The following is a 23496-nucleotide window of genomic DNA, read 5'->3' on the forward strand; positions in this document are numbered from 1 at the left end:
ATCCTAGGGATAGGGGGGAAATTCAATTCGGTTCACATATAAAGCTGAATCTGTCAAATTTGAACTTTCTGAAACAGCGTAAGAACAAGAACACAACCATTCTTTGAAATTTGCACTTATTCAGATTTTGCAATGCAATTTTCCAACCAACCAATGTTTATAAAAATGCATACATTAGGGGAAAGGGTGCATAAAAATGAATATATTTGAGAAAAATAACAAAAATGTATTTTGTATTTCAGAAATTGCTTGCAAAAATGTGGACATTTGTTAAAACTGCATATAAAAATCTGTTTATTAGAAGAAATTTGCACTAAAATGCTAAAAGAATTTTCATGAAGATTTTTTTAAAATTGCAAATTGCTGCAGAAATGTGGAGCTTCTAAGTTTAAGTGTGGAAAAATGAGAAACTAAGAGAACTAAAATTGACAGATCTTTCCATCCCTAGCTAGGGCAATATTTTCTGGAATAGAGCTGGCCAGCAAGAAGCAAAGGGCTGGATTCAGTTCCCCTCTTTCCACTCTCCTGAAAGAAACTGACTTTGTATTTAAATAATATTAATATTTCACTAATAATGGCAAGACATGAAATAGCAAAGAAATGGAAAATAGTAACGGAAAGATAATGTTAGACCAAGTAAAAAGGATTACATAAAAAGTTATTGGAATATACACTGCATTTGCATTTGGTTAGGTTCCAGAAAGGCAGGGAAGAAATAGATAAATTTAGAAATTACATTGAAAATTGGAATCATTTATATTTCAATAGATGTTTTAACTAGAATGTTCTGACAGAAATACCATCTTTTTGATTGGTGTTTCTTGGTTTTGCTGCTTTTCTTCAATCATTTAAAATAATGACTGAAAGAATTATTTCATGTCAGAAATCCCCAGTAGTGTATCTAACTGGAATCCACTGAAAATTACTTCAAGAAGCAAATCAGGCTTTAAGTTTGTGCAGACTCAACTCATTTTACAAACCGACCCTCTCAGTTGGATGCATGCTGGTGTGAAGCATACATTTACATTTTGACTTTTTTCTTAATTTAAATATTGAGAGTTCCTGTGGAAATCCTTTTCAAATACATTTCAGTGCTCATTCATATATTGCAGTACAGAGCAAGTTAATTTTATGTGTGCATAACTAATGTCTTTAATTTCAGTAGAAGACTCATCTAAAGCAGTGGTACTTAACTTTTCCACTGCCAGCAGGGCCAGCTCCAGGCATGCTGGGGCCCTTGGACATCAGCTTTCTCTGGGCCCCGGCATGTGCACGTGAGTGCGAACATGCACAGCTTGCACATGGGCCCCCACGCCCCCACCTACCTGTTTTCTGTCTTTTACCATTGCCCTTAATGAAGATGGCAGCCACGGTTTCCCTAAGGTGATGAAGCCTCCACCGCCATCTTTGATGATGGCATATGTGCATGCTACCTTAGGGAAACTGCGGCTGCCATCTTCATTAAGGGAAATGGTAAAAGACAGGAGACAGGTAGGTGAGGCAAGGGAATGGTGGGTAGGCAAATGGTGCTGCGGATCGTGGATTGTTGAAGGGGAGCAGAGGGCCCCACAGGGGCCCCTCAGGGGCTCCTGTAGCTCTGGGACCCTCAGGCCAGTGCCCCACCTGGCCACCCTTTAGAACCGGCCCTGACTGCCAGCACCCCTTGGATTTCCAAAATATTTTCTCGCACCCCCTGAAAAAATACAGTTCATTTTTTTATTTTATTTTTTTATGTGTGTTTTAGCCTAACTCAGCTAAGATAAATGAATTTTTAAAATCTCTTGAACAACACCTCGCACCCCTAGAAAAATTGTCTCGCACCCCTGGGGGTGCATGCACCCCAGGTTAAGAACCACTGATTTAAAGCATGTGTTATGTCTATCCAGTTAAAATCAATGGAACTCAACTTTGTGCTGGATTAAGCTTTTATCATACAGCCAGCATGGATTTTTCACATTCCACCATATTGAATTGAAAATACCCCTCATGCTATTCTGTTGGTTTCCATAAGCTCATTTCAAAACAAAATCTTATGAAACTAGTCCTGAACTCAGAAATGCTTGCATAATAATCCTGAAAATTTTCATGGCAATACACAAAACACTCAGAGAATCCAGAGTTCAAAATCTAAAACAAGTAAAATAATCCAGATGCCTGTTGGACTTTTTTCTGTCAGTGGTCTCATAATTTGCTGAAACACTGGAGTCTATGATAGTTCAGGGGTGCTCAGTAAGGACCAACTGTCAGTGTTCTAAAAGCTAGAATGTTTGGCTTGACTAATCGGGGGCCAAACCTACTTTAAACAGTCATGGGTTCCCCCAAAGAATCCTGGGAAGTGTAGTTTGTGAAGGGTGCTGAAAGTTGTTAGAAGACTCCTATTCCCGTCAGAGCTCCAGTGGCCAGAGTAGTTTATGGTCAGCCCCTCTTCCCAGAGAATGCTGGTGACTGTAGCTCTGTGAGGGGAATAGGGACCTCCTAACAACTTTCAGCACCCTTCACAAACTATACTTCCCAGGATTCTTTGGGGGAACCCATGACTGTTTAGAGTGGCATAAATGTCTGGTATGGATATGGCCAGGGACAGCTTTGATTTAAATTTGGGTGGGAGACTACATGTGTGTACTGTAGAATAAGGAAACCCTGAAAAATAGTGACTGTTAACCATGTTATCCTTTTGGAAAGGAAAGGGGCTTTCCCTCTGCCCAGTGCCCACTCACCCAATCTCCTCTCTTCCCTCCCCCTCCCCCTCTCCCCTTCCTCCCTACACTTAACCTTCCTCCCCTTCTCCTCCCTTCCTTCCCCTTCCCCCTCTCCAATCCACCCTCCTCCCTTCCCCCTCCCTCAGGTCAGTTTCACCTATCCTAATCATGATTGCACAGGAGTAAATCCCACTGAACTCAACAAGCATGCAAATGATCAACTCTGCCCTCCCCTCCTCCCCCTCCTATTTCCTCCCTCCTGTCCCTCCCCTCTCCATTCCCTCCCCCTCCCACCCCCTGTCCCACTCCATACCTCTCCCTCCCCTTCCCCCTCTCCCCTCTTCCTCCCTCCCCTCCTCCTCCTCATCTCCTCTCCCCACTCCAGCCCTCCCTCCCCCATGGTCAGTTTCACCTATCCTTTTTTGCATGGGAGTAAATCCCATTGAACCTAATAAGCATGCAAATGATCAAACCTGACCTCCCCTCACCCTCACCTCTCCCTTCCCCACTCCAGCCATCCCCCCCTTCTACTCCTCTCCCATGGTCAGTTTCACCTATCCTAAGCATGATTGCAGGGGAGTAAATCCCACTGAACTCAATAAGCATGAGAATCCATTCTCAGCAAACTTGGACAGGATCCCATTTTTTACCTCCTGGAATAAAAAGCAGAGAAATTCACTAATAGGCAAAAAAACGCTCTTGCTGCTTAAGAATGTACCTACAGTCAACAGATATTTTTATCAAACTTAAAACGCAGGGAAATTGGGCAGCTATAGTGAATGCACTGCCTTACAAACTGGTAAAAATACAAACACAATTTGGATTGGTCTTCTCCACGATAGAAACTCCTTGTTTTTTTATTTGTGGGTTGTCTTCTCCATGATAAAAACTCCTCTTATTCCATAACACTGCTTTTTAAAAGAACTTTGTGGGTTCTTTATGTGCACTAAGGTCATTTCATTGTTATATACGTGCTAGGGTTAGGGAAATATATTCAGTAATTTAGCTGCAGTCTCCAACCGTGATTCACTTATTTGAATTGCTGTTTCCTATTCCACAGTGAAGTGTAGAAATAAAGAAAATTTAAGCCTGAGAGCACTTTTGATAAAGATCAGAAAAAAAGATTTCAGTGGGCTACATTACTTCAGTTGATTCGTTCATATGAATACCAATAGAGCCTTTAAGAAAGGCCATACTGTTATCACTGAGCATCAGGTTAGAGCTTTTTTTTTATTAATCTGAGCTCTCAAAGAACCATTCTTTGAGCCACATTTTTGAAAGTTCCAAGTTTCTGGGCTACCTTCATTTATTAATGGTGTATAGAAAAGCCTAAGCACCCATCTCTTTTTTAAAATCCAGTATACCCCTCTCTCATAATGGCTTAGCTTCTCCTTTTCCTAGCAATCTCTCTGTAATGTTTCCAGCACCCTTCACGTACACAGGAAAGTATTCACTCTCGCCCACCCCCATTTTGTGGTTCTGTCTACCATGAGCAGATTGGAAATAATCTCCCAACTCTCATCTTTACTTCCACCTTCCTGGATTGTTGAAATATATCAATTGCCTATCACCTCTAAATGAAATCTGGTCATACCAAATTGGAGAATCCAACTCCCCTGTCAACCCACGGCCCTGGTTCCACAGGGTTCAAAGTGAAAATTATTCCATAGACAAGTTGCTTTGGGGTTAATTAATCTTTTAAACATCATAGGATATCCTTGCTCCCTGCAAGCAAGTTTAAGAATACTAATATTATACAGTACTAAGGTTAAACCAGAGATGGGGGCAGGGTGAATCCACAAGCACCACCCCAACACTCCCATGGTGTCAGCTGTTCTTTACCTCTTTGTACAATTAGCACTTAGAAACCTCCCCATGAGGGTGATCCAGATCTATCAGGATTTACGATTGCGAGGGAGAGTTTCTAACCACATTCATTCAAACATGCTTTTAAAAAACCCTTCAGACATTCATGCTAATTGCACAAAGGTCTGAACAGCAGCTGACACACCCAGGAACCTTTGGGATAGGAGTTCTGTGTATGCCCCTGTCCCGAGTTTAGCTTTTCATGTGTTCAGGCAAATACCTGAACGTGGATGCTGTCTAGTTTAATTTAGATAGTAACAATTTTGCACCTTTCTCCCTCACATCTCTTCCCTTATAGCTCCATCCCTGATCTTAATGAAGCCTCATAATTTGGAACCAGGGATTGACTGTGTGCAAATGGGAGGAACTCTCCCCACAGACTCAATTGCTGGTTGATTGCAGATTTACGCTACATATGCAAGGGTGGACAACCTGAAGGATGTTTGTGTGCAGTGATTTGGATATCAGCCAATTATTGCTCCTGTTCTGGTCTGAATGTTGCCCCATGTTTTTAGGTATTTCTCTGCCCAACAGTTAGGATGAATGGTGGTAAAGGAAATTAGAATGTCTAGGCTGGCTACAACAGAACAGCAGCTGAAGTTCTTCCCAAATGGTTTCTAAGAATGGGTACTAGATGCTACTAGCTGCATACAATGTTAGCCTGATGGCTGCTTCTTATTGCAAAGTGCCTTCAGAAAGGTTCCCTTGTAGCATAGAAGCAGTGGGACAACAGCTTAGTCCTTTCCTTAGCAGCCTGCTTTCTCATGAAACTCCTACTTGCCAAGCAGGTTTCTATCTACTTATTAACATAGGCTTAGAATCCTACTGGCAGGTGGAGCAATCTGGGCAAAATGGGTCTTTTCTAGTCATCCATTCCCAAGGGCAGCTTGCAAAGTAGAGCCAGCTACAAGCTAATATTACATGGGGGCACATTACAGCCTTTAGTTCATTTCTTACATTTATTCAGTGTTAAAATGATTATTGATTTGAGCTAAGCAATTAACATTTAAGGCTAGGTCTTTACGGGTGAGATGCCTTTGTCTAGTTGTGTTAGGAAACTGTTTTGCAAGCGTTATATTCCTCTTGCTCGTTGATGTGTCTAATTTCCCTTGGGATTGGACTCATTTGAGTCAATTAGCTCTCAACAAAGCATGAGATTCAGCAAACAAAATACTCACTAGAGATTGTGTAAACTGTATCATAAAAGTTACCAAAGAATCCAGACAATTATCACCTTCATGTGATTTTCCTAGATGCTCTTCTTATAAACTGGCACATTCCTCCACACTAACACCTTAAAGGATTTAGATTGATATCAGTTCATTTCACAGCCCTCTCGTGTTAAATTACCTATGGCAGTTTATTTATATTCACTGGGGAGGGCAGCTATGAGAGAACTAGAAAAGGTGCTCACCTGCAAAGATGTATCACTGAACACCAAACTCAGGCTCATTCAGACCATGGTATTCCTGATCTCTATGTATGGATGTGAAAGTTGGACAGTGAAAAAATTGGTAAGAGAAAAATCAACTCATTTGAAATGTGGTGTTGGAGGAGAGCTTTGCGCATACCACGGACTGCGAAAAAGACAAATAATTGGGTGTTAGAACAAATTGAACCAGAACAGTCACTAGAAGCTAAAATGATGAAACTGAGGTTATCATACTTTGGACACATCATGAGAACACCTGATTCACTAGAAAAGACAATAATGCTGGGAAAAACAGAAGGGGGCAGAAAAAGAGGAAGGCCAAGCAAGAGATGGATTGATTCCATAAAGGAAGCCACAGAGCTGAACTTACAAGATCTGAACAGGGTGGTTCACGACAGATGCTTTTGGAGGTTACTGATTCATAGGGTCGCCATACGTCGTAATGGACTTGAAGGCATGTAACAACAACCACCACCAAGTTTGAGGGCTGTGGAGCAGTACAAAGGATATATAAGAAATTTGAGATGCAGCACGTTTATTTAGTTTTAACTTCAAGTCTAATCAACTTCAGTCCTGTTTAAATTCTTTCACTTTCTAGTAGTTACATTCCTGATTAGTCTTAATTTCTTGTGAGTATGCTTCTGCTACAACTATAAAAGGAGGTCTCACAACGTATCTGTGAGGCATCTGTTTTTAGATCAGTGGGCTGAAATGTAAAAGGCTAGTGGAAAAAATTATTTTGTCTGGTATCGCTGTCTAGGTGGTTATGTTCTATGATACTTCAGACAGAATTTTATAGAATGGCAAGATCCCTTTGTGAAACACATTTTCCCTGATGATTCCTGCTTCAATTTGTTTGTTGTAAAGTTAAGTCATTCAAAATCTCTGTGAAATGTGTTGATGGTTTCTGTATTTTTCAGGTCCGTGTAATTTTGCTGAACTGGTGTGCTTGGTTTTTGAGAATGAAAAAACCTGGAGAAAGCGTAAGACCCCTCTCTTGCAAATACAGCCACTGTAGGCACCAGTCAAGTGTTAGCAATGTAGAAATGAATATCTTACCAGGACACCAATCTAGTAACGGCAATGTGATCTACAGCTACCATGCCATGGAAAGCCCTTGCTGCCCACAGAACAGTGATATGAATGATAAGGATGGAAAGGGCCCTGGCTGTGCACCTGAAGATGCCGAGCTTACTCAAAGGAAAGTTTTAATGGACACTGTCCCGGTGATTGTTAAAATTCTGGAAGAAGTTCAGTTCATTGCAGCCCGTTTCCGAAAACAGGATGAAGGGGAAGAAATCTGTAGTGAATGGAAGTTTGCTGCTGCCGTCATAGACAGATTGTGTCTTGTGGCATTTTCTCTCTTTGCCATCATCTGCACGCTCACAATACTAATGTCTGCTCCAAATTTTATTGAAGCTGTTACAAAAGATTTTACATAAGGACCCCAGAAATGAACAGACAAACTTCCGAACGTAAATGGAGATTATGAATTGATGCCATTAATTTTGTTAAATAATGATATTTTAAAATGGGAATGTGTACTTTCTGTGCTGATTTTAACAGAGGAAAGACATTGAAATGAATTCCAGCATCCAATTGTCTCACTGATATTAGAGATTATAGGTATAGGATTTAAGTACCTGGCTCTGTAACTAGTTTCTGAAGCAGTGTCTTCTCCCTGTACTTGTGGTCATGATCTCTAATAAACATTAGGCAAGAAACCAGATATACGGCATATGCATTACCAAGTAAATAGTAAAGTATAAGTGCTACTAGGAAAACACTACTGAACATTTTGCTGCATTTGTAAATCCTTCCTTAAACATGTTCTTTGCTAAATGTGTCATTTTCAGTATTTTTGTTTTGCACCTTTGCTTAACACAAATTTTGTCTAAGGTAATGTATCACCTTTGCCTTGAATGATATTGTTAGTTGCTGTTTGCCAAATAAATGGCGAGTTTTAGCTTTTATTATCACTACGATGGTCTGAACTATTTCTTCACCTTATGATTATCATTGCAATGCCACTGCTACCCCCTCTGCTCTGGAATAAGTTCAAAATGTTTTCAGTTTCTAACATATTCAATTTTTCCGTTATAGGAATAGTAAATTGTCTCCTAGCTTGAGTGCTGTGGATGCACACCACTACTCTTGTCTTCAAATATAGTTGTATATACATCACATTTCCCTAAATTGCATTGGTCTAAAACTTTAGAAAGCATCACATGTATCGCTGGATTAAGAATGTTGGATATAAATCAGATACATATTCAGATGGGCAATTGTTTGTCTATCTGCATACCATATTGCTTAGAATTGGATGCGCATTCCACTTCTGTTCTCACATGATTAGCATTCTGTAATATTAAATTGAAAATACCTCCCATGCCATTCCGTGTTTCCCATAAGCTCATTTCAAAACAAAATCTTATGAGTCGTATAGTCCTGAACTCAGAAATGCTTGCTTAGCAACTCTCTAAATTTTCATGGTGATACAGAAAACACTCAGAGACAATCCAGAGTTCAAGATCTAAAACAAGAGTAAAGTAATCCGGACCCCTGTTGGACTCTTTTCTATAGTGGTCTCATAATTTGTTGAAATTAATTAAAAATCAGCCATGTTCACAGAGTACCTGTAATCCTATTACTGATCTTGCCCCATACTCTGACTTTCATCTTCTGCTGTTTAAAAGTTTTTAAAAAAACGAATGGCTGATTTTTAATTAATTTAAGAAAATTAACGTTGGAGTCTATGATAGCTCAAGCATACTCAGTAAGAACCAACAGTCAGTGTTCTAAAAGCTAGACTAACAGCTGTTTGGCTGGCTAATCAGGGGGACGCACCCACATCAGACATTTATTCCACTTTAAACAGTCATGGCTTCCCCCAAAGAATCCAGAGCTCCAATGGTCAGAGTGGTTTAATAGCCCCTCCTCTGGTGATCGTAGCTCTGTGAGGGGAATAACGGTCTTCTAAATAACTGTCAGCATCCTTCACATACTACACTTCCCAGGATTCTTTGGGGGAAGCCATGACTGTTTAAAGTGTAATAGATGTCTGGTGTGGATATGGTCAGGGACAGCTTTGGTTTATATTTGAGTGGGAGACACGTCTGCTGTAGAATAAAAAACTGGGGGTAACCCTGAAAAACAATGATACTGTTAACAATGTTTTCCTTTTGGAAAGGAAAGGGGCTTTCCATCTACCCACTGAGTACCCACCCAATCTCCTCCCCTCCTCCTCCCCCTTTCTCACTACTCTTCCTCCCCTCCTCCCCCTTTCCCCTCCCCCAGGTCATCTTCACTTATTCCAAGCATGATTGCACAGATGTAAATACCACTGAACTCAATAAGCATGCAGATGATCAAACCTGCCCTTGCCCGCCCTCCCTCCCCCTTGCCCTCCCTCCCCCTCTCCCGCATGAGATTCACCTATCCTGAGCATGATTGCCTGGGAGTCAATCCCATTGAACTCAATTAGCGTACAAATAGTCAAACCTGCCCTCCCCTCCTTCTCCCTTCCTCCTCCCTTCTCCCGTATGGCCAGTTCCACCTTTCCTAAGCATGATTGCACAGGAGTAAATCCCATTGAACTCAGTAAGCATGCAAATGATTAATCCATTCTCAGCAAACTTGCACAGGATCCCATTTCTTACCTACTGGACTACAGAGCTCTGTGTGCAAAGCCGTGTACAGCTTGAGACCAGGATACCTGAAAGATCATCTTACCCCTTATATACCCAGTCATCACTATGCTCTGCAGGTGAGGGCCTCCTGCAGATATCATCTTATCAAGAGGTCCATTTTGCACAACATAGGAAGTTGACCTTTAGTACTGTGGCACCTACCCTTTGGAATTCTCTCCCCTTAAATATTAGACAGACACCATCTGTGTTATCTTTTTGGCACCTACTGAAGATCTTCCTCTTTCAACAAGCCTTTTAAGTGGAAATCTTATCCCAGTGTACGTCTGTGTTGGAACATCTTTTTAAGATGTTTTTAAAGCTTTTTTTAAAAAGATGTTTTTAAAGCTGTTTTGTTTTAACATGTTTTTAAAGCTGTTTTGTTTTAATATATTTTAAAGTCTGTTTTTATGATGCTTTAGAGTGTTTTTGTTCCTACTGGGAGGAAGGGTGGGATATATATATATATATATATATAAATATTTTTTTTAAAAAAGCAGAGAAATTCACTAATGGGCAAAAATCCCTTGCAGTTAACAATATGCCTATAGCCAACGGATGTTTCTATCAAACTTTAAAAAGTAGGGAAATTGGGCAGCTACAGTGAATATGGGAGCTTTCTGCTGGAAGCTATTGCTACTGAGGGGCAGAACAACCAAACCCCTGATCTGCCATACTCAAGGGGTGGGGGTCAATGGTGCAAACGTGTTCCTCTGTCGAGCCCTGCCTGGCTTCACTAATGAGGAGTGCCCAAAGCCCCAACCCAAACAACAGGCTGTGGAAGTCCTGTGAAAGGTGCTGGGAGCTGCTAGGAGAGCCTTACTCCTGTCATATAGAGCTACAGTTCCCTGAGTGGTTTAACAGGCAGACCCTTCTGCTAGAGACCTCTGGTAATTGTAGTTCTATGAGAGGAATAGGGATCTCCTAACAACTTTCAGCACCCTTCACAAACTACACTTCCCAGGATTCTTTGGGGGAAGCCATGACTGTTTAAAGTGAAATAATAATGGAATATATGTATGATGTGTAAGTGGCCAGTGTGTGCAGTAAAGGAGGTTGTTGTTATTTGACCTACTGTAGAATGTTAACATTTTCCAACTTTTCCAACTAGCCTCCTGCTGGGAGGAAGGACGGGATATAAATCAAATAATAATAAATAAATAAACTTTTTTGCAAGCTGCCAAGTTATCTTGAAAACAGGGACAAGTATTTATTAGATAAAAAACCCAAAAGCTATTCTTGTATGTGTGAGAAACATTTATTGCTTCCTTTTTACAGACAAAACAATCAGTCATTCAAATGCTGACTGCCAATATTTTTTCTGAGAACCTTTTCCATTTTAATCAATTTGCATTCACAGGGAAAGTGAGATATAAAAGCTTATAGCACAGGATTCACAATGTTTTCATTTTGATGCAAAACATGTTTCCTCATTTGAAACATGCACATACTACAGGGGTAGATTTTCTTTAAAAATGTATGACTGAGGCATTAAACATAGTAAGTGAATAAATGACAAGGAAAAGAGAGCAGCTGGAAAGGAACATTTCATCCAACTTGTTTATAAAGTCTAAAGCAAGTTTAAAAAATCAACTGAAAGGAATGGCCTTCTGCCAGTCTGATTATACAGCATATGAATACCACAAGCATGACACTGATGTCATGTTACAACTCTGCACCTGGCATACAGTGTGAGCACAATGTAGACATCTTGTTGGTGGACATCAGCCATGTCCCAATTATTCATTCAGCTGACAAAGCAATGCAGACCCTTTGGATATCCAATAGTCACTTGGCCTTTTTGAAGGCAGTAGGACGGTAACCACAAAATTGGTTGAATGACCTAATTCAAAAAGTAACAAGAAATTTGTTACCATATGTCAAATTTCAAAGTCTCTCAAGCTATAACCATTAAAATATGTAGAATAAATAAAATATAAGTAGAGTTAACTCAGTTATTCCATTAAGATTGATCTACTGTAGAATGTTAACATTTTTCCACAGACCTGATCTGCCCATTGTCCTGGTATTAGCTAACTTTTCAAGAAAGGAAAGAGACCTATATGCTGCAGATCTTTCCTCCTATTTGGCAGTGGGAGCTCAATATATACATGTGAGCTTCTTGCATGTGCAAAACATGTTCTCTCTTAACCCCTTGCCCTCTGATACTGTTATTGATTACCATGAAACTAAAGAAATAGGCCTGCAATTTACAAAGCAATCCCATGCTGCATGAACCCCCCCCCCAAAGCAATTTGGTTGCTATTCCAAGTTAGAAAATCAGGCATATACCCAGCTGAAAGTATTTTTTAAAACTGGAGATGGGTGACTTCCTTCAGGCTCGCATCAGATAAGCTCAGAAAACACTGTAAGTTCTAAACTCACTTTGAAAATATACTTTTTGATAATACAGAATATTATCAAAGGAAAATTACGGAGGCAATCCATAGCAGGAAAGGGAGGGACTTCTGATGTTACACTAGCCCTTGAGAAAACTATGTAGCCCAGGGACTACTAGGCAGTGAAAAGAGGAAGGGGAGAAACCTACCTTCTTTCCTGTTTGCAGTTTGCTACCAGAGCACACCACTGTCAGGTGGGGAAGCGGCAGAAGGTAGAAGGAGACCTGAGTGGGAGTGAGGGATTCCTTTTTCTTTTTTTTGGACACACAGAGTGAGAAATGTACCCTAATGTCACTACCACCATGGCCACAGCAGTCATAAAGGAGAAGGAAGGAGAAGGGGAGCACAATGGCAGTGGGAGAGGTCTCTTGCTGTCTCTCTCTCTCATGACTTGAGCAGCCACTGTTGCAGCAACCACTGGATACAAGAGTTTGGGGTTCATGAGGAATGAGGTTCGGGAGCATACTAAAGTTTGGGCGTCTATTATGAGCAAATTTAGAACTTCTGAAGAAAAATATTTTTCCAAATGTTCTCTCCTTTTGCCCATAACTGCCAGCCCCATTCTTAATCAAGCTGAGAAGCTCACCCTAAGACTTTAAATTTCTTGGAGGCATGGGCTTCTTGTAATAATGCAGATTAGTTCACATATGGACTGTACACTCATACAGATTTTTCATGTTATGTATACAATTGATGAAAATTATATCTTCCCTATTAAATTTGTTAAAGAAACTGTTACCTGTGGTGGACAGTGTTCCTGCTCTTGCTCCGGTTTTATAGAGTGGTGCATGATACAAGGATGGGTTTGGTTCATAATTCTGATGTGGCTCAAAATGCACTACCGGCAACACTGGGTTCATTTGCCTAGGTAAGGCATCTTCTATAACCATATCTTCATCATCCCAGCGACTGGCATCCATAAACATCCCATGGACCAACACGCCGTCTTCAGGAGACGGCAGCTGAAAGAAGTATTAAGGGATGAGAAAAATTACTCAAGTCTTAACAGTCAACAATAATCAAGTGAATAATGAAAGCTGATCTAGCTATTCACCTCTTGGCAATAATATGATCCCTGTTTGTATGAACATGTACTCTTATTTATTTATTGTTTCAAAATTATGACCCGTTCTTCCTCTCCAAGGGGAGCCCAGTGTGGCTCACAACAATAAAATTATCTCAAACAATTAAAAGCATTGTTATAGTATATTACAGGAAGCAGTTAAAACCAGCAGTTAAAACTATTGGTCAGAAGCATGGATAAATAAATTAAGTCTTTACATGTTTCCTGAAGGCAGGTAAAGAGGGGGACTACCTGATTTCCCTTAGGAGAAAGTTCAACAGCTGGAGGGATGCCCCTGAGAATGTCCTATCTCAGGTTACCATTCTTCATACTATTCCTACTGATGGGACCACAAGAAGGGCCTCTCACTCATCTCTCTGGTGATAAATGGCAAAAAATGGGCTCCTTTGGGGAGGAGGGTGGGATATACATTTAATAATAAACAACTAAATAAGAATAGGATGCACACCTTAATGTGGTGAGGTAGTTTGAAAGTGTTGAAGAAGCTGAAAGCAATGTTGACAGAAGTCTGGACCAAGAGCCTAGACTCCTAGCAGGGTCACCCAAGGTGAAATGGTCAAAGCTGAGACACCAGACTAAGATGCATCCAAACTCAGAGGAAGGCAATGGTAAACCATCTCTGAATGCCTCTTACCATGAAAACCCTATGAACAGAGTATCCAAAATGCAACACGAGATAGTGCTGGAACATGAGACCTCAGGTCAGATGGCACTCACCGAGCTACTGGGCAAGAACAAAGGACAAGGACAAGTAGCACTGTGACTAATGACGCAGCTGGATTAAAGCCGAAGGGAAGCCCAGAGGCTGATGTGCACAGATGCGAAAGGACAGCCCGGAGTTGTACGATGCACACAAAAGGAACATGGAATGTGAGAAGCATGAACCAGGGAAAGTTAGAAATTGTCATGCAAGAAATGGTACGCATCAACATTACAATACTTGGTGTGAGTGAATTAAAATGGATGGGAATGGGACATTTTCATTCAGGCAACTACAAAATATTTTATGCAGGAAATGAGAAATTATGAGGAAATGGGGTTGATTTAGTAGTGAGAAGTGATATAGCAAAAACAATTAAGAGCTATAATGCAAGGTCTGAGTGAGTTATGAGATTTAATGGAAAACCTATCAACATAACCATCATCTAAGTCTACGCTCCAACGACAAATGCAGAAAAAGAGGAATTGGAGAGATTTTATGCAGAAGTATAGGAAGACACTGATCACACACCAAAACAAGATGTTCTGATAATCATGGGGGACTGGAATGCAAAAGTAGGGAACAGAGAAGAACTAGCAATTGTGGGGAAATGGGGCTTAGCAGACAGAAATGAAGCAGGAGAAAGGCTTATTGAATTCTGTGAAGACTTATTGAATTCTGTGAAGCCAATAATTTGTTTCTCACAAACACAGTTTTTGAACAACCAAAAAGACGACTGTATACATGGACATCACCAAATGGTCAATATAGGAATCAAATTGATTATATAATTGGTAGCAGAAGATGGAGAAGTTCCATACTTTCTGCGAAAACAAGACCAGGAGCAGACTGTGGTACAGATCATGAACTGGTAATATTGAAAAACAGAGTAAAGCTAAAGAAGAAGAACAAATCAATCATAATGCCAAAATACAATTTAAATAACATCCCAGAAGAATATAAAGATCAAATAAGGAACAGGTTTGAGGCTTTAAACTTAGCTGACAGAGAACCAGAAGAACTATGGAGCAAAGTCAGAGACATTATCAGGGAAGAATGCAAAAAGACAATACCTCTAGTTAAAAAGAGAGAAAGACCTCAATGGATGACTGAAGAAACCCTTAAAATATTTAAAGAGAGAAGGAAAGCAAAAGCAAAAGGAGATAGAAACACGGTTAGAACGCTAAAAGCAACAATACAGCGACTAGTACGTAGGGACAAAGAGAACTATTATAACAGTTATTGTATAGAAATAGAAGAGGACAGCAAAAAGGGAAGAACAAGAGCCCTATTCCAAAAGATCAGAGAAATGAAAGGCAAATTTAAACCAAGGATAGGGATGTTGAATAATCAACAGGGAAACACACTGACTGACCAAGATAAAATAAAAGGAAGATGGAAGCAATACACTGAAGAACTCTATAAAAGAGATGCGAAGATGACAGATTTATTCACGGAGGAAGCGTATGATAAAGAACCAGAAATTTTAGAATGTGAGGTGAAAGCTGCTGTTAAAATACTTGGAAGAAACAAATCACCAGGAACAGATGGCATACCAATAGAGTTGCTACAAGCTACTGAGAGTCCAAATTTTGACAAAAATCTGTCAAGAAATATGGAAAACTAAACAATGGCCCACAGACTGGAAACGTTCAATATACATCCCAATTCTAAAGAAAGGGGATCCCAGGGAATGCAGTAATTATTGAACTACTGTCTTAATATCCCATGCAAGTAAAATAATGCTCAAGATTCTACAACAAAGGCTCTTACCATATATGGAATGAGAAATGCCAGACGTCCAAGCTGGATTTAGAAAGGGATGAGGCACCAGAGATCATATCGCAAACATACGTTGGATAATGGAACGGACCAAGGAATTTTAGAAGAAAATCACCCTGTGCTTTATAGATCACAGCAAAGCCTTTGATTCTGTAAATCATGAAAAACTATGGAATGCTTTAAAAGAAATGGGGGTGCCACAGCATCTGATTGTCCTGATGCGCAACCTATATTCTGCACAAGAGGCTACTGTAAGGACAGAATATGGAGAAACTGATTGGTTCCCAAAAGAAAAGGGTGTGAGACAAGGGTGTATTTTATCACCCTACTTGTTTAATCTATATGCAGAACATATCATACAGAAAGCGGGATTGGACCAAGATGAAGATGTGAAAATTGGAGGGAGAAATATCAATAATTTAAGATATGCAGATGGTATCATACTACTAGCAGAAACCAGGAATGATTTGAAACGAATACTGATGAAAGTTGAAGAGGAAAGCACAAAAGCAGGACTACAGCTGAAGTAATGTCAGGCCCAGGATGTGACTCAGGAACCAGACCAACGGCTGTAGTTAATTCGTGTTTTATTAGGGTAATGTCCAAACAAAGACTGCATTTTCTCATGAAGCAATACAGGGATACAGGTCCTGCGGCATTGGGAGAAAGTTGACAGAGCAAGGGACTTCTTCCCGCCTGTTCTTTAAGAAGGGGCCAAACGGGCGCGCAATCTTTCGCTCCTCCTTAACTGCCCCTCAGGTACTGCCCGCCTTCCCCCCCTTCTCTCCTGTCTTTTCAGCTGTCTGCGTGTGCGCAGTGAGGGGGGAAGCATCACCCCCTCCTCTTCTGAAGTTTCCGATTCCAGGATGGGGGATAGGGGAGGGGCTGATGGTAAACTGTCTCCCCGCTTTTCGGCTGTGAGCAGCCCTCCCTCTTTCTCCTCTTGCTCTGAGCCTGAAAGAGGGGGAGGCGTGAGAATGTCCAGGGAGGGCTCAGGCTCCCCGTTGCTAAGCGACCTTATCACTGGCAGTTCCTCTGTTTCATCTTCGCTCCAAAGGGGGGAAGTTCCTCCCCCTTCCCTCTGCCATCCATCCGAATACTCTTCTCCCAACTCTCCGGGATCCAGCTCCCCGGGATTGGGACCCCAGCTCTGCCTTCCGACACCATCCCCCCTCACAGGCTGTGCCCCCCTCCCCTTGTCTGGCTTGGGACGGTGGGGAAAACGTTGATCGAAAAGTTTTACCAATTCTGGAGCATGCACATCAGCTGCATCTTCCCATGATCTGTCAGCCACCCCATAGCCTTTCCAGTGAATCAAGTACTGCAGCTTGTGGCGTCTGATCCTGGAATCTAAGATCTCCTCAACTTCAAACTCAAGCTGCTCATTTACCAGGAGTGGAGCTCCGGGAGGTTCCTCCGGCCGTAACTCACTGGGAGAGGCGGCTTTCGTTAAGAGGGATCGATGGAACACAGGATGTATTTTAAACGTGTCAGGCAGCTTCAGTCGGTATGCCACGGGATTGATTTGAGTTTCTATTTCGAAAGGACCCACCCTCTTGTCTTGTAATTTTCTACATTTGCCCGGCATCTGGAGGAAGCGGGTGGACAGCCATACCTGGTCTCCCGGTTGAAGGGGGGGGGCCTCCTTCCTGTGCAGGTCAGCAACTCGCTTGTACTCTGTTTTGGCTTCGTTTAACTGCTGTTTCAGTGTCTGTTGCGCCGCTTGCAATTCCTTAAGGAAGTTCTCAGCTGCTGGTACCAGCATTCCTTCTGAGCTGCTTGGAAAGACTTTAGGATGGAATCCATAATTAGCGAAGAACGGGGTTTGTTGAGTGCTGGAGTGCAGAGAATTGTTGTAGGCGAACTCTGCAAAATGCAAATATGATACCCAGTCAGTCTGTTGATAGGACACATAACTTCGTAAATATCTTTCCAAAACGGCGTTCAAGCGTTCCGTCTGCCCATCTGTCTGGGGGTGATGGGCGGAGGAGAGTTTTAATTCCGTCTGCAACTGTTTCCACATTGCTCTCCAAAATTTGGCTGTGAACTGAGTTCCTCGGTCTGAGACTACGCTGTTTGGCAATCCATGCAGCCGGTAGACTTCTTTTATGAATAACTTGGCCGTTTCTTTAGCCTCTAAGGCCCCTGCACAAGGAAGAAAGTGTGCCATTTTGGTAAGTAGATCCACCACTACTAAGATGGCTGTCATTCCTTGGGACTTGGGTAGATCAGTTATAAAATCCATGGAGAGGTCCTTCCAGGGTTCGTGTGGGACAGGCAACGGTTGTAACAGTCCTGCTGGTGTCCCTGTTTGTGTTTTTGTCCGCAGACAGACAGAGCAGGACTTTACATAACTCTCAATATCCCGACGCATTTTAGGCCACCAGAAGTCCTTGGCCACGTTCTGAATGGTCTTGTAAATCCCAAAGTGTCCCGCTGTGATGGAATCATGACACTGGCATAGGATTCTGAGCCTTAATTCCCCTTCTGGCACATATCTGGCGGTTTTGAACCATAACAGTCCATTTCTCCAGTGAAAGGTTACTTCTGAGTCTTGACCTTGTCCCGTCTCCTGCTGATATTTTAGCATGTCTGCATCTTCTTCTTGTGCCTTTTTGAGTTCCTCTTCCCATGAAGGCTGGCATACTCCCAACGTTAATTTCTCTGGCGGGATTTCATACTGAGGCTGGTCCTCGGATTCACTTTCTTTGTATTGTGGCTGTCTGGATAAGGCATCCGCTCTCTGGTTTTTGGCTTGGGCATGGTAAGTAATCTGGAAGTTAAACCTAGTGAAGAACTGGGACCATCTTATCTGTCTCTGGATCAGCTTTCTGGCGGTTTGGAGGCTTTCAAGATTCTTGTGGTCGGAGCGCACTTCAATTCGATGAGAGGTCCCCTCTAGGTATTGTCTCCAGTTTTCAAAAGAGTCCTTGATGGCCAGCAGCTCCTTCTCCCAAACTGTGTAGTTCTTCTCTGCAGGCTTTAACTTCCGAGAGAAGTACGCACAGGGGTGCAGCTCCTTCCCTTCTTGGTCTAATTGTAGCAGGACCCCCCCGATGGCAAAATCTGAAGCATCTGCTTCCACTACGAAAGGGCGGTTCGGATCAGCAAAGCGCAGAATGGGCTCAGTAGCAAACCTTCTCTTCAGCTCCTCAAAGGCCTCGGTGGCGTTCTCTGTCCATTGAAACTTCTTCTTCCCCCTTAAACAGTCAGTCAGAGGAGCTGTTAATTTGGAAAACCCTGGAATGAACTTTCTGTAATAATTGGCAAACCCCAAAAACCGTTGTACATCCTTTTTGGTGACAGGTTGGCCCCAGTCCAATATGCAGCTTACTTTCCCTGGGTCCATCTCCACGCCTTCCGCTGAGATTCGATATCCAAGGAAGTCTAGAGACTTGAGGTCAAATCCACATTTCTCTAATTTAGCATACAGGTGATTTTCTCTCAGTCTCTTCAACACCGTCTTCACATGCTGGTCGTGGTCTTCCTGGTTCTTTGAGAACACCAGGATATCATCTAAGTAACAGATTACATACGTGTCCAACAAGTCTCTAAACAGGTCGTTCATGAATTTTTGAAAAATTCCTGGACTTCCACAAAGCCCGAACGGCATGACCAGGTATTCATACTGTCCGTAAGTGGTCAAGAATCCTGTTTTCCATTCATCTCCCTCCTTCATTCTGATCAGATTGTACGCTCCTCTCAAATCCAACTTCGTGAAGATTTTTGTAGAGCGCATTCGGTCCAGCAACTCTGAGATCAGGGGCAGCGGGTAGCTGTTGGGGATGGTGATCTGGTTCAATGCGCGATAGTCGTTATAGGGTCTGAGTTCCCCCCTTCTTTTTCACAAACAATAGAGGCGCTCCAGCAGGGGATTGTGAGGGGCGTATGAATCCTCGCCTCAGGTTTTTATCCAGGAATTCCTTCAGGGCCTCCCTCTCATTCTCTGTGAGAGAGTAGATTCTCCCTGATGGGATGCTGGCTCCTGGCACTAGGTCAATCGCACAGTTGTAAGGGCGGTGTGGGGGGGTAAAGTCTCTGCCTCTTTTTCATCAAACACATCTTTGAATTCTTCATACTTTGGCGGCAGGGTCACTTGCTCGATCTCTTGCACTGCCCCCGCTAGGGTGTTCTTGATTCCTTCAGGTTGACAGTTCTCCTGGCAATACTGTGAGGTGAACCACACCACCGCCTCCTTCCAACTTATTTTGGGTTCATGCTTTGCTAGCCAGGGCATTCCCAGAATCACCTCAAAGTTCGAGAGATCTGACACGTATAGCGAAATGAACTCTTTGTGCCCAGGGATTTGAAGTTTCACTTCCTCCGTGGCTTGTGTCACCCCTCCTGACTTCAGGGGTCTCCCATCGATAGTCTCCACAGCTAGGGGAGCGTCCAGTTTCCACCGGGAAATTCCATGACGCTTGACTAACTTTGCATCAATAAAATTTGTGGAGGCTCCACTGTCAATTAAGGCAGTGGAATTAAACACCACTCCTCTGGAAGTTGTAATCCGAATAGGCAAGACCAACACCCCCTTTGAGGGAGGTTGGATCGTTGGGGGGCCTTTATACAACGCTGCCCCCAGTCCACCAGCCTGCACGTGGACTGGGTGTTCTAGTTTCCCGACGGCTCGGCTTTCCCCCCTTTCAGTCCACAGTCTCTGGCCACATGGCCCGGCTTTGAACAATAAAAGCATAAACGTTCCCGGCATCGTCTTTCCTTTTCTTCTTCCGACAGTCTTGGCCTAGCCCCTCCCTGTCCCTCAGTTGCATTACCTGCCATCCCTGCAGTGGGAAGGGTCTTGTTGCGGGATGCCGAGGCTGAGTATCTCGGGACCTCCTGCTTCCTTTCCAGGCGCCTTCCTTCCATCCGGTGATCTATCTGTAGGCATAGCTGGATGAGCCCTGATAGGTCAGCGGGGGGGAGGTCCTGGCCAACTCATCCAGGATTTCAGCATTTAATCCACTCCGGTACATAAACATCAGGGCGGCTTCATTGTAACCAGTTTCCTGGGACAGAATTTTAAAAGCGTTAGTGTACTCGGAAACAGTCCCTTTAGCTTGCTTCAGAGCGCCTAGTTGCCGTGCTACTGTTTCAGCCCTTTGCGGGTCTTGAAACATCTCGGTCATCTCCTGTATAAATCCTCTGTACCTTCCTAAGACAGTATCCTTTCTCACGAGATACGGAGTCACCCATTTTGCAGCTTCTCCCTCCAGGAGGCTAATCACGAAAGCTACTTTAGCCCCATCGTCTGGAAATTCCGTGTGCCTGACATCCAGATATAACTCACATTGAGCCACGAAGGTTGCCAACTGATCACTTTGTCCCGCGTATTTTGGGGGCAATCCAATTGGAACCTTTACTACGGCAGCTGGAGGGGCTGTTCGCATCTGGTCTATCGTGGCCTTCAAGGTTTGATTATCTGTCTTCAGCGCCTTGACTGCTGCTAGCAGGGCTTGAACATCCGTCTGCAAATCAGCTACCTTAGTCCTCAAGAGTTCCACTTCTTCCGTCTCAGAAGTTGGGTTCGTCCCCCCCGCTGCTCCCTTTGACATCTTGTCCCAGTCAAGTGAAGAGAGTGTTGAGGGTGATTTAGGTGGCTCTGTCAAGCTGTCAGGCCCAGGATGTGACTCAGGAACCAGACCAACGGCTGTAGTTAATTCGTGTTTTATTAGGGTAATGTCCAAACAAAGACTGCATTTTCTCATGAAGCAATACAGGGATACAGGTCCTGCGGCATTGGGAGAAAGTTGACAGAGCAAGGGACTTCTTCCCGCCTGTTCTTTAAGAAGGGGCCAAACGGGCGCGCAATCTTTCGCTCCTCCTTAACTGCCCCTCAGGTACTGCCCGCCTTCCCCCCCTTCTCTCCTGTCTTTTCAGCTGTCTGCGTGTGCGCGGTGAGGGGGGAAGCATCACCCCCTCCTCTTCTGAAGTTTCCGATTCCAGGATGGGGGATAGGGGAGGGGCTGATGGTAAACTGCCTCCCCGCTTTTCGGCTGTGAGCAGCCCTCCCTCTTTCCCCTCTTGCTCTGAGCCTGAAAGAGGGGGAGGCGTGAGAATGTCCAGGGAGGGCTCAGGCTCCCCGTTGCTAAGCAGCCTTATCACTGGCAGTTCCTCTGTTTCGTCTTCGCTCCAAAGGGGGGAAGTTCCTCCCCCTTCCCTCTGCCATCCATCCGAATACTCTTCTCCCAACTCTCCGGGATCCAGCTCCCCGGGATTGGGACCCCAGCTCTGCCTTCCGACAAGTAATGACAACAGAAGATTTATGTAACTTTAAAGATAACGAGGACATTGAGCTTGTCAAGGATTATCAATACCTTGGCACAGTCATTAACAAAATGGAGACAATAGTCAATTATTATTATTTATTATTTATTAAATTTATTAGTCGTCCATCTGGCTGGTTGTCCAGCCACTCGGGGAGACGTAGAAAATAAAAACATACAAATACATTAAAACATTAAAAATCTCAACAACAATAATAAAACCTAGCCCACCCCAAAAGCCTGCCTGAAGAGCCAGGTTTTCAAGGCCCGGCGGAAGCTCATCATAGAGGGGGCATGGCGGAGATCATTTCGAAGGGAATTCCACCAAGTGGGGGCCACAATTGAAAAAGCCCTCGCCCTAGTCCTCAACAGTCTAGCTGTTTTAACTGGTGGGATAGAGAGAAGGCCTTTTGAGGCTTATCTGGTTGGGCGGCATTGCTGCTGATGCTGGAGGCGCTCCTTCAGATAGAGTGGGCTGAAACCGTATAGGGTTTTAAAGGTCAGAACCAACACCTTGAATTGGGCCCGGAAAACAACCGGTAACCAGTGCAACTCCTTTAGCACCGGAGTGATGTGATCTCGCCGGCGGCTGCCTTTAATCAGGCGAGCCGCCGCATTCTGTACGAGTTGCAGCTTCTGGAGCGTTTTCAAGGGTAACCCCATGTAGAGCGTATTACAGTAGTCTAGGCGAGAGGAGACCAGGGCATGTACCACATATGGGAGCAGATGATTGGGAAGGTAGGGGCGTAGCCTCCATATCAGATGGAGTTGATACAGCGCCGCCCGGCTTACAGCTGAGACCTGAGCTTCCATGGACAGTTGGGAGTCAAGAATGACCCCCAGGCTGCGGACCTGGTCTTTCAGGGGCAGTTGTACCCCATTGAGCACCAGGTCAACATCCCCCAGCCTTCCCTTGTCTCCCACAAACAGTACCTCGGTTTTGTCAGGGTTCAGCTTCAGCTTATTCCTTCCTATCCAGCCACTCACCGACTCCAGGCACTTGGATAGGGTTTCTACAGCCAACCTTGGTGAAGATTTGAATGAGAGATAGAGCTGCGTGTCATCTGCATACTGGTGACACTGCAGCCCAAATCCTCTGATGATAGCCCCCAGCGGCTTTATATAGATGTTGAACAGCATCAGGGAGAGGATGGAACCCTGTGGCACCCCACAAGTGAGAGGCCAAGGATCTGAAACCTCATCCCCCAATGCCACTCTGTGGTACTACCACTGCAATACAGTGCCCCCTATGCCTAACCTCTTCAGGCAGTCCAGAAGGATACCGTGGTCAACGGTATCAAAAGCCGCTGAGAGATCCAGGATGACGAGGAAGGTGCATTCGCCCCTATCCAATGCCCTCCTCATATCATCCACCAAGGCAACCAAGGCCGTTTCAGTCCCATATCCAGTCCTGAAGCCTGAGTGAAATGGATCCAGATAATCCACTTCCTCCAAATGCACCTGCAACTGCTTCGCCACCACTCGCTCAACCGCCTTGCCCAGGAATGGCAGATTTGAGTCTGGGCAAAAGTTGTTCAGATCCTGGGGATCCAAGGAGGGCTTCTTTAGAATTGGTTTTATT

General features: G+C 43.4%; 1 protein-coding gene and 1 pseudogene across 2 annotated transcripts in view; one reads left to right on the plus strand and one right to left on the minus strand.

The window, feature by feature from the left end:
* Positions 1 to 7837, plus strand: part of LOC133381660 (neuronal acetylcholine receptor subunit alpha-7-like) — a 141333-nt pseudogene extending 133496 nt beyond the window's left edge.
* Positions 7838 to 10954: 3117 nt separating this feature from the next.
* DNAH6 (dynein axonemal heavy chain 6) overlaps positions 10955 to 23496 on the minus strand; it is a 362354-nt gene continuing 349812 nt past the window's right edge. For both annotated transcript variants that reach the window (XM_061634018.1, XM_061634008.1), the window contains 2 exons: positions 12822 to 13044; positions 10955 to 11526 (listed from right to left, as the gene is read on the minus strand). In XM_061634018.1, the coding sequence (XP_061490002.1) occupies positions 11423 to 11526; positions 12822 to 13044 (327 nt within the window). In that variant the 3' untranslated portion in view covers positions 10955 to 11422. The remainder of the gene's footprint in view (positions 11527 to 12821; positions 13045 to 23496) is intronic.

This window comes from Rhineura floridana, chromosome 1 (assembly GCF_030035675.1).
Source record: "Rhineura floridana isolate rRhiFlo1 chromosome 1, rRhiFlo1.hap2, whole genome shotgun sequence".
NCBI classification, from domain to species: Eukaryota; Metazoa; Chordata; class Lepidosauria; order Squamata; family Rhineuridae; genus Rhineura; species Rhineura floridana.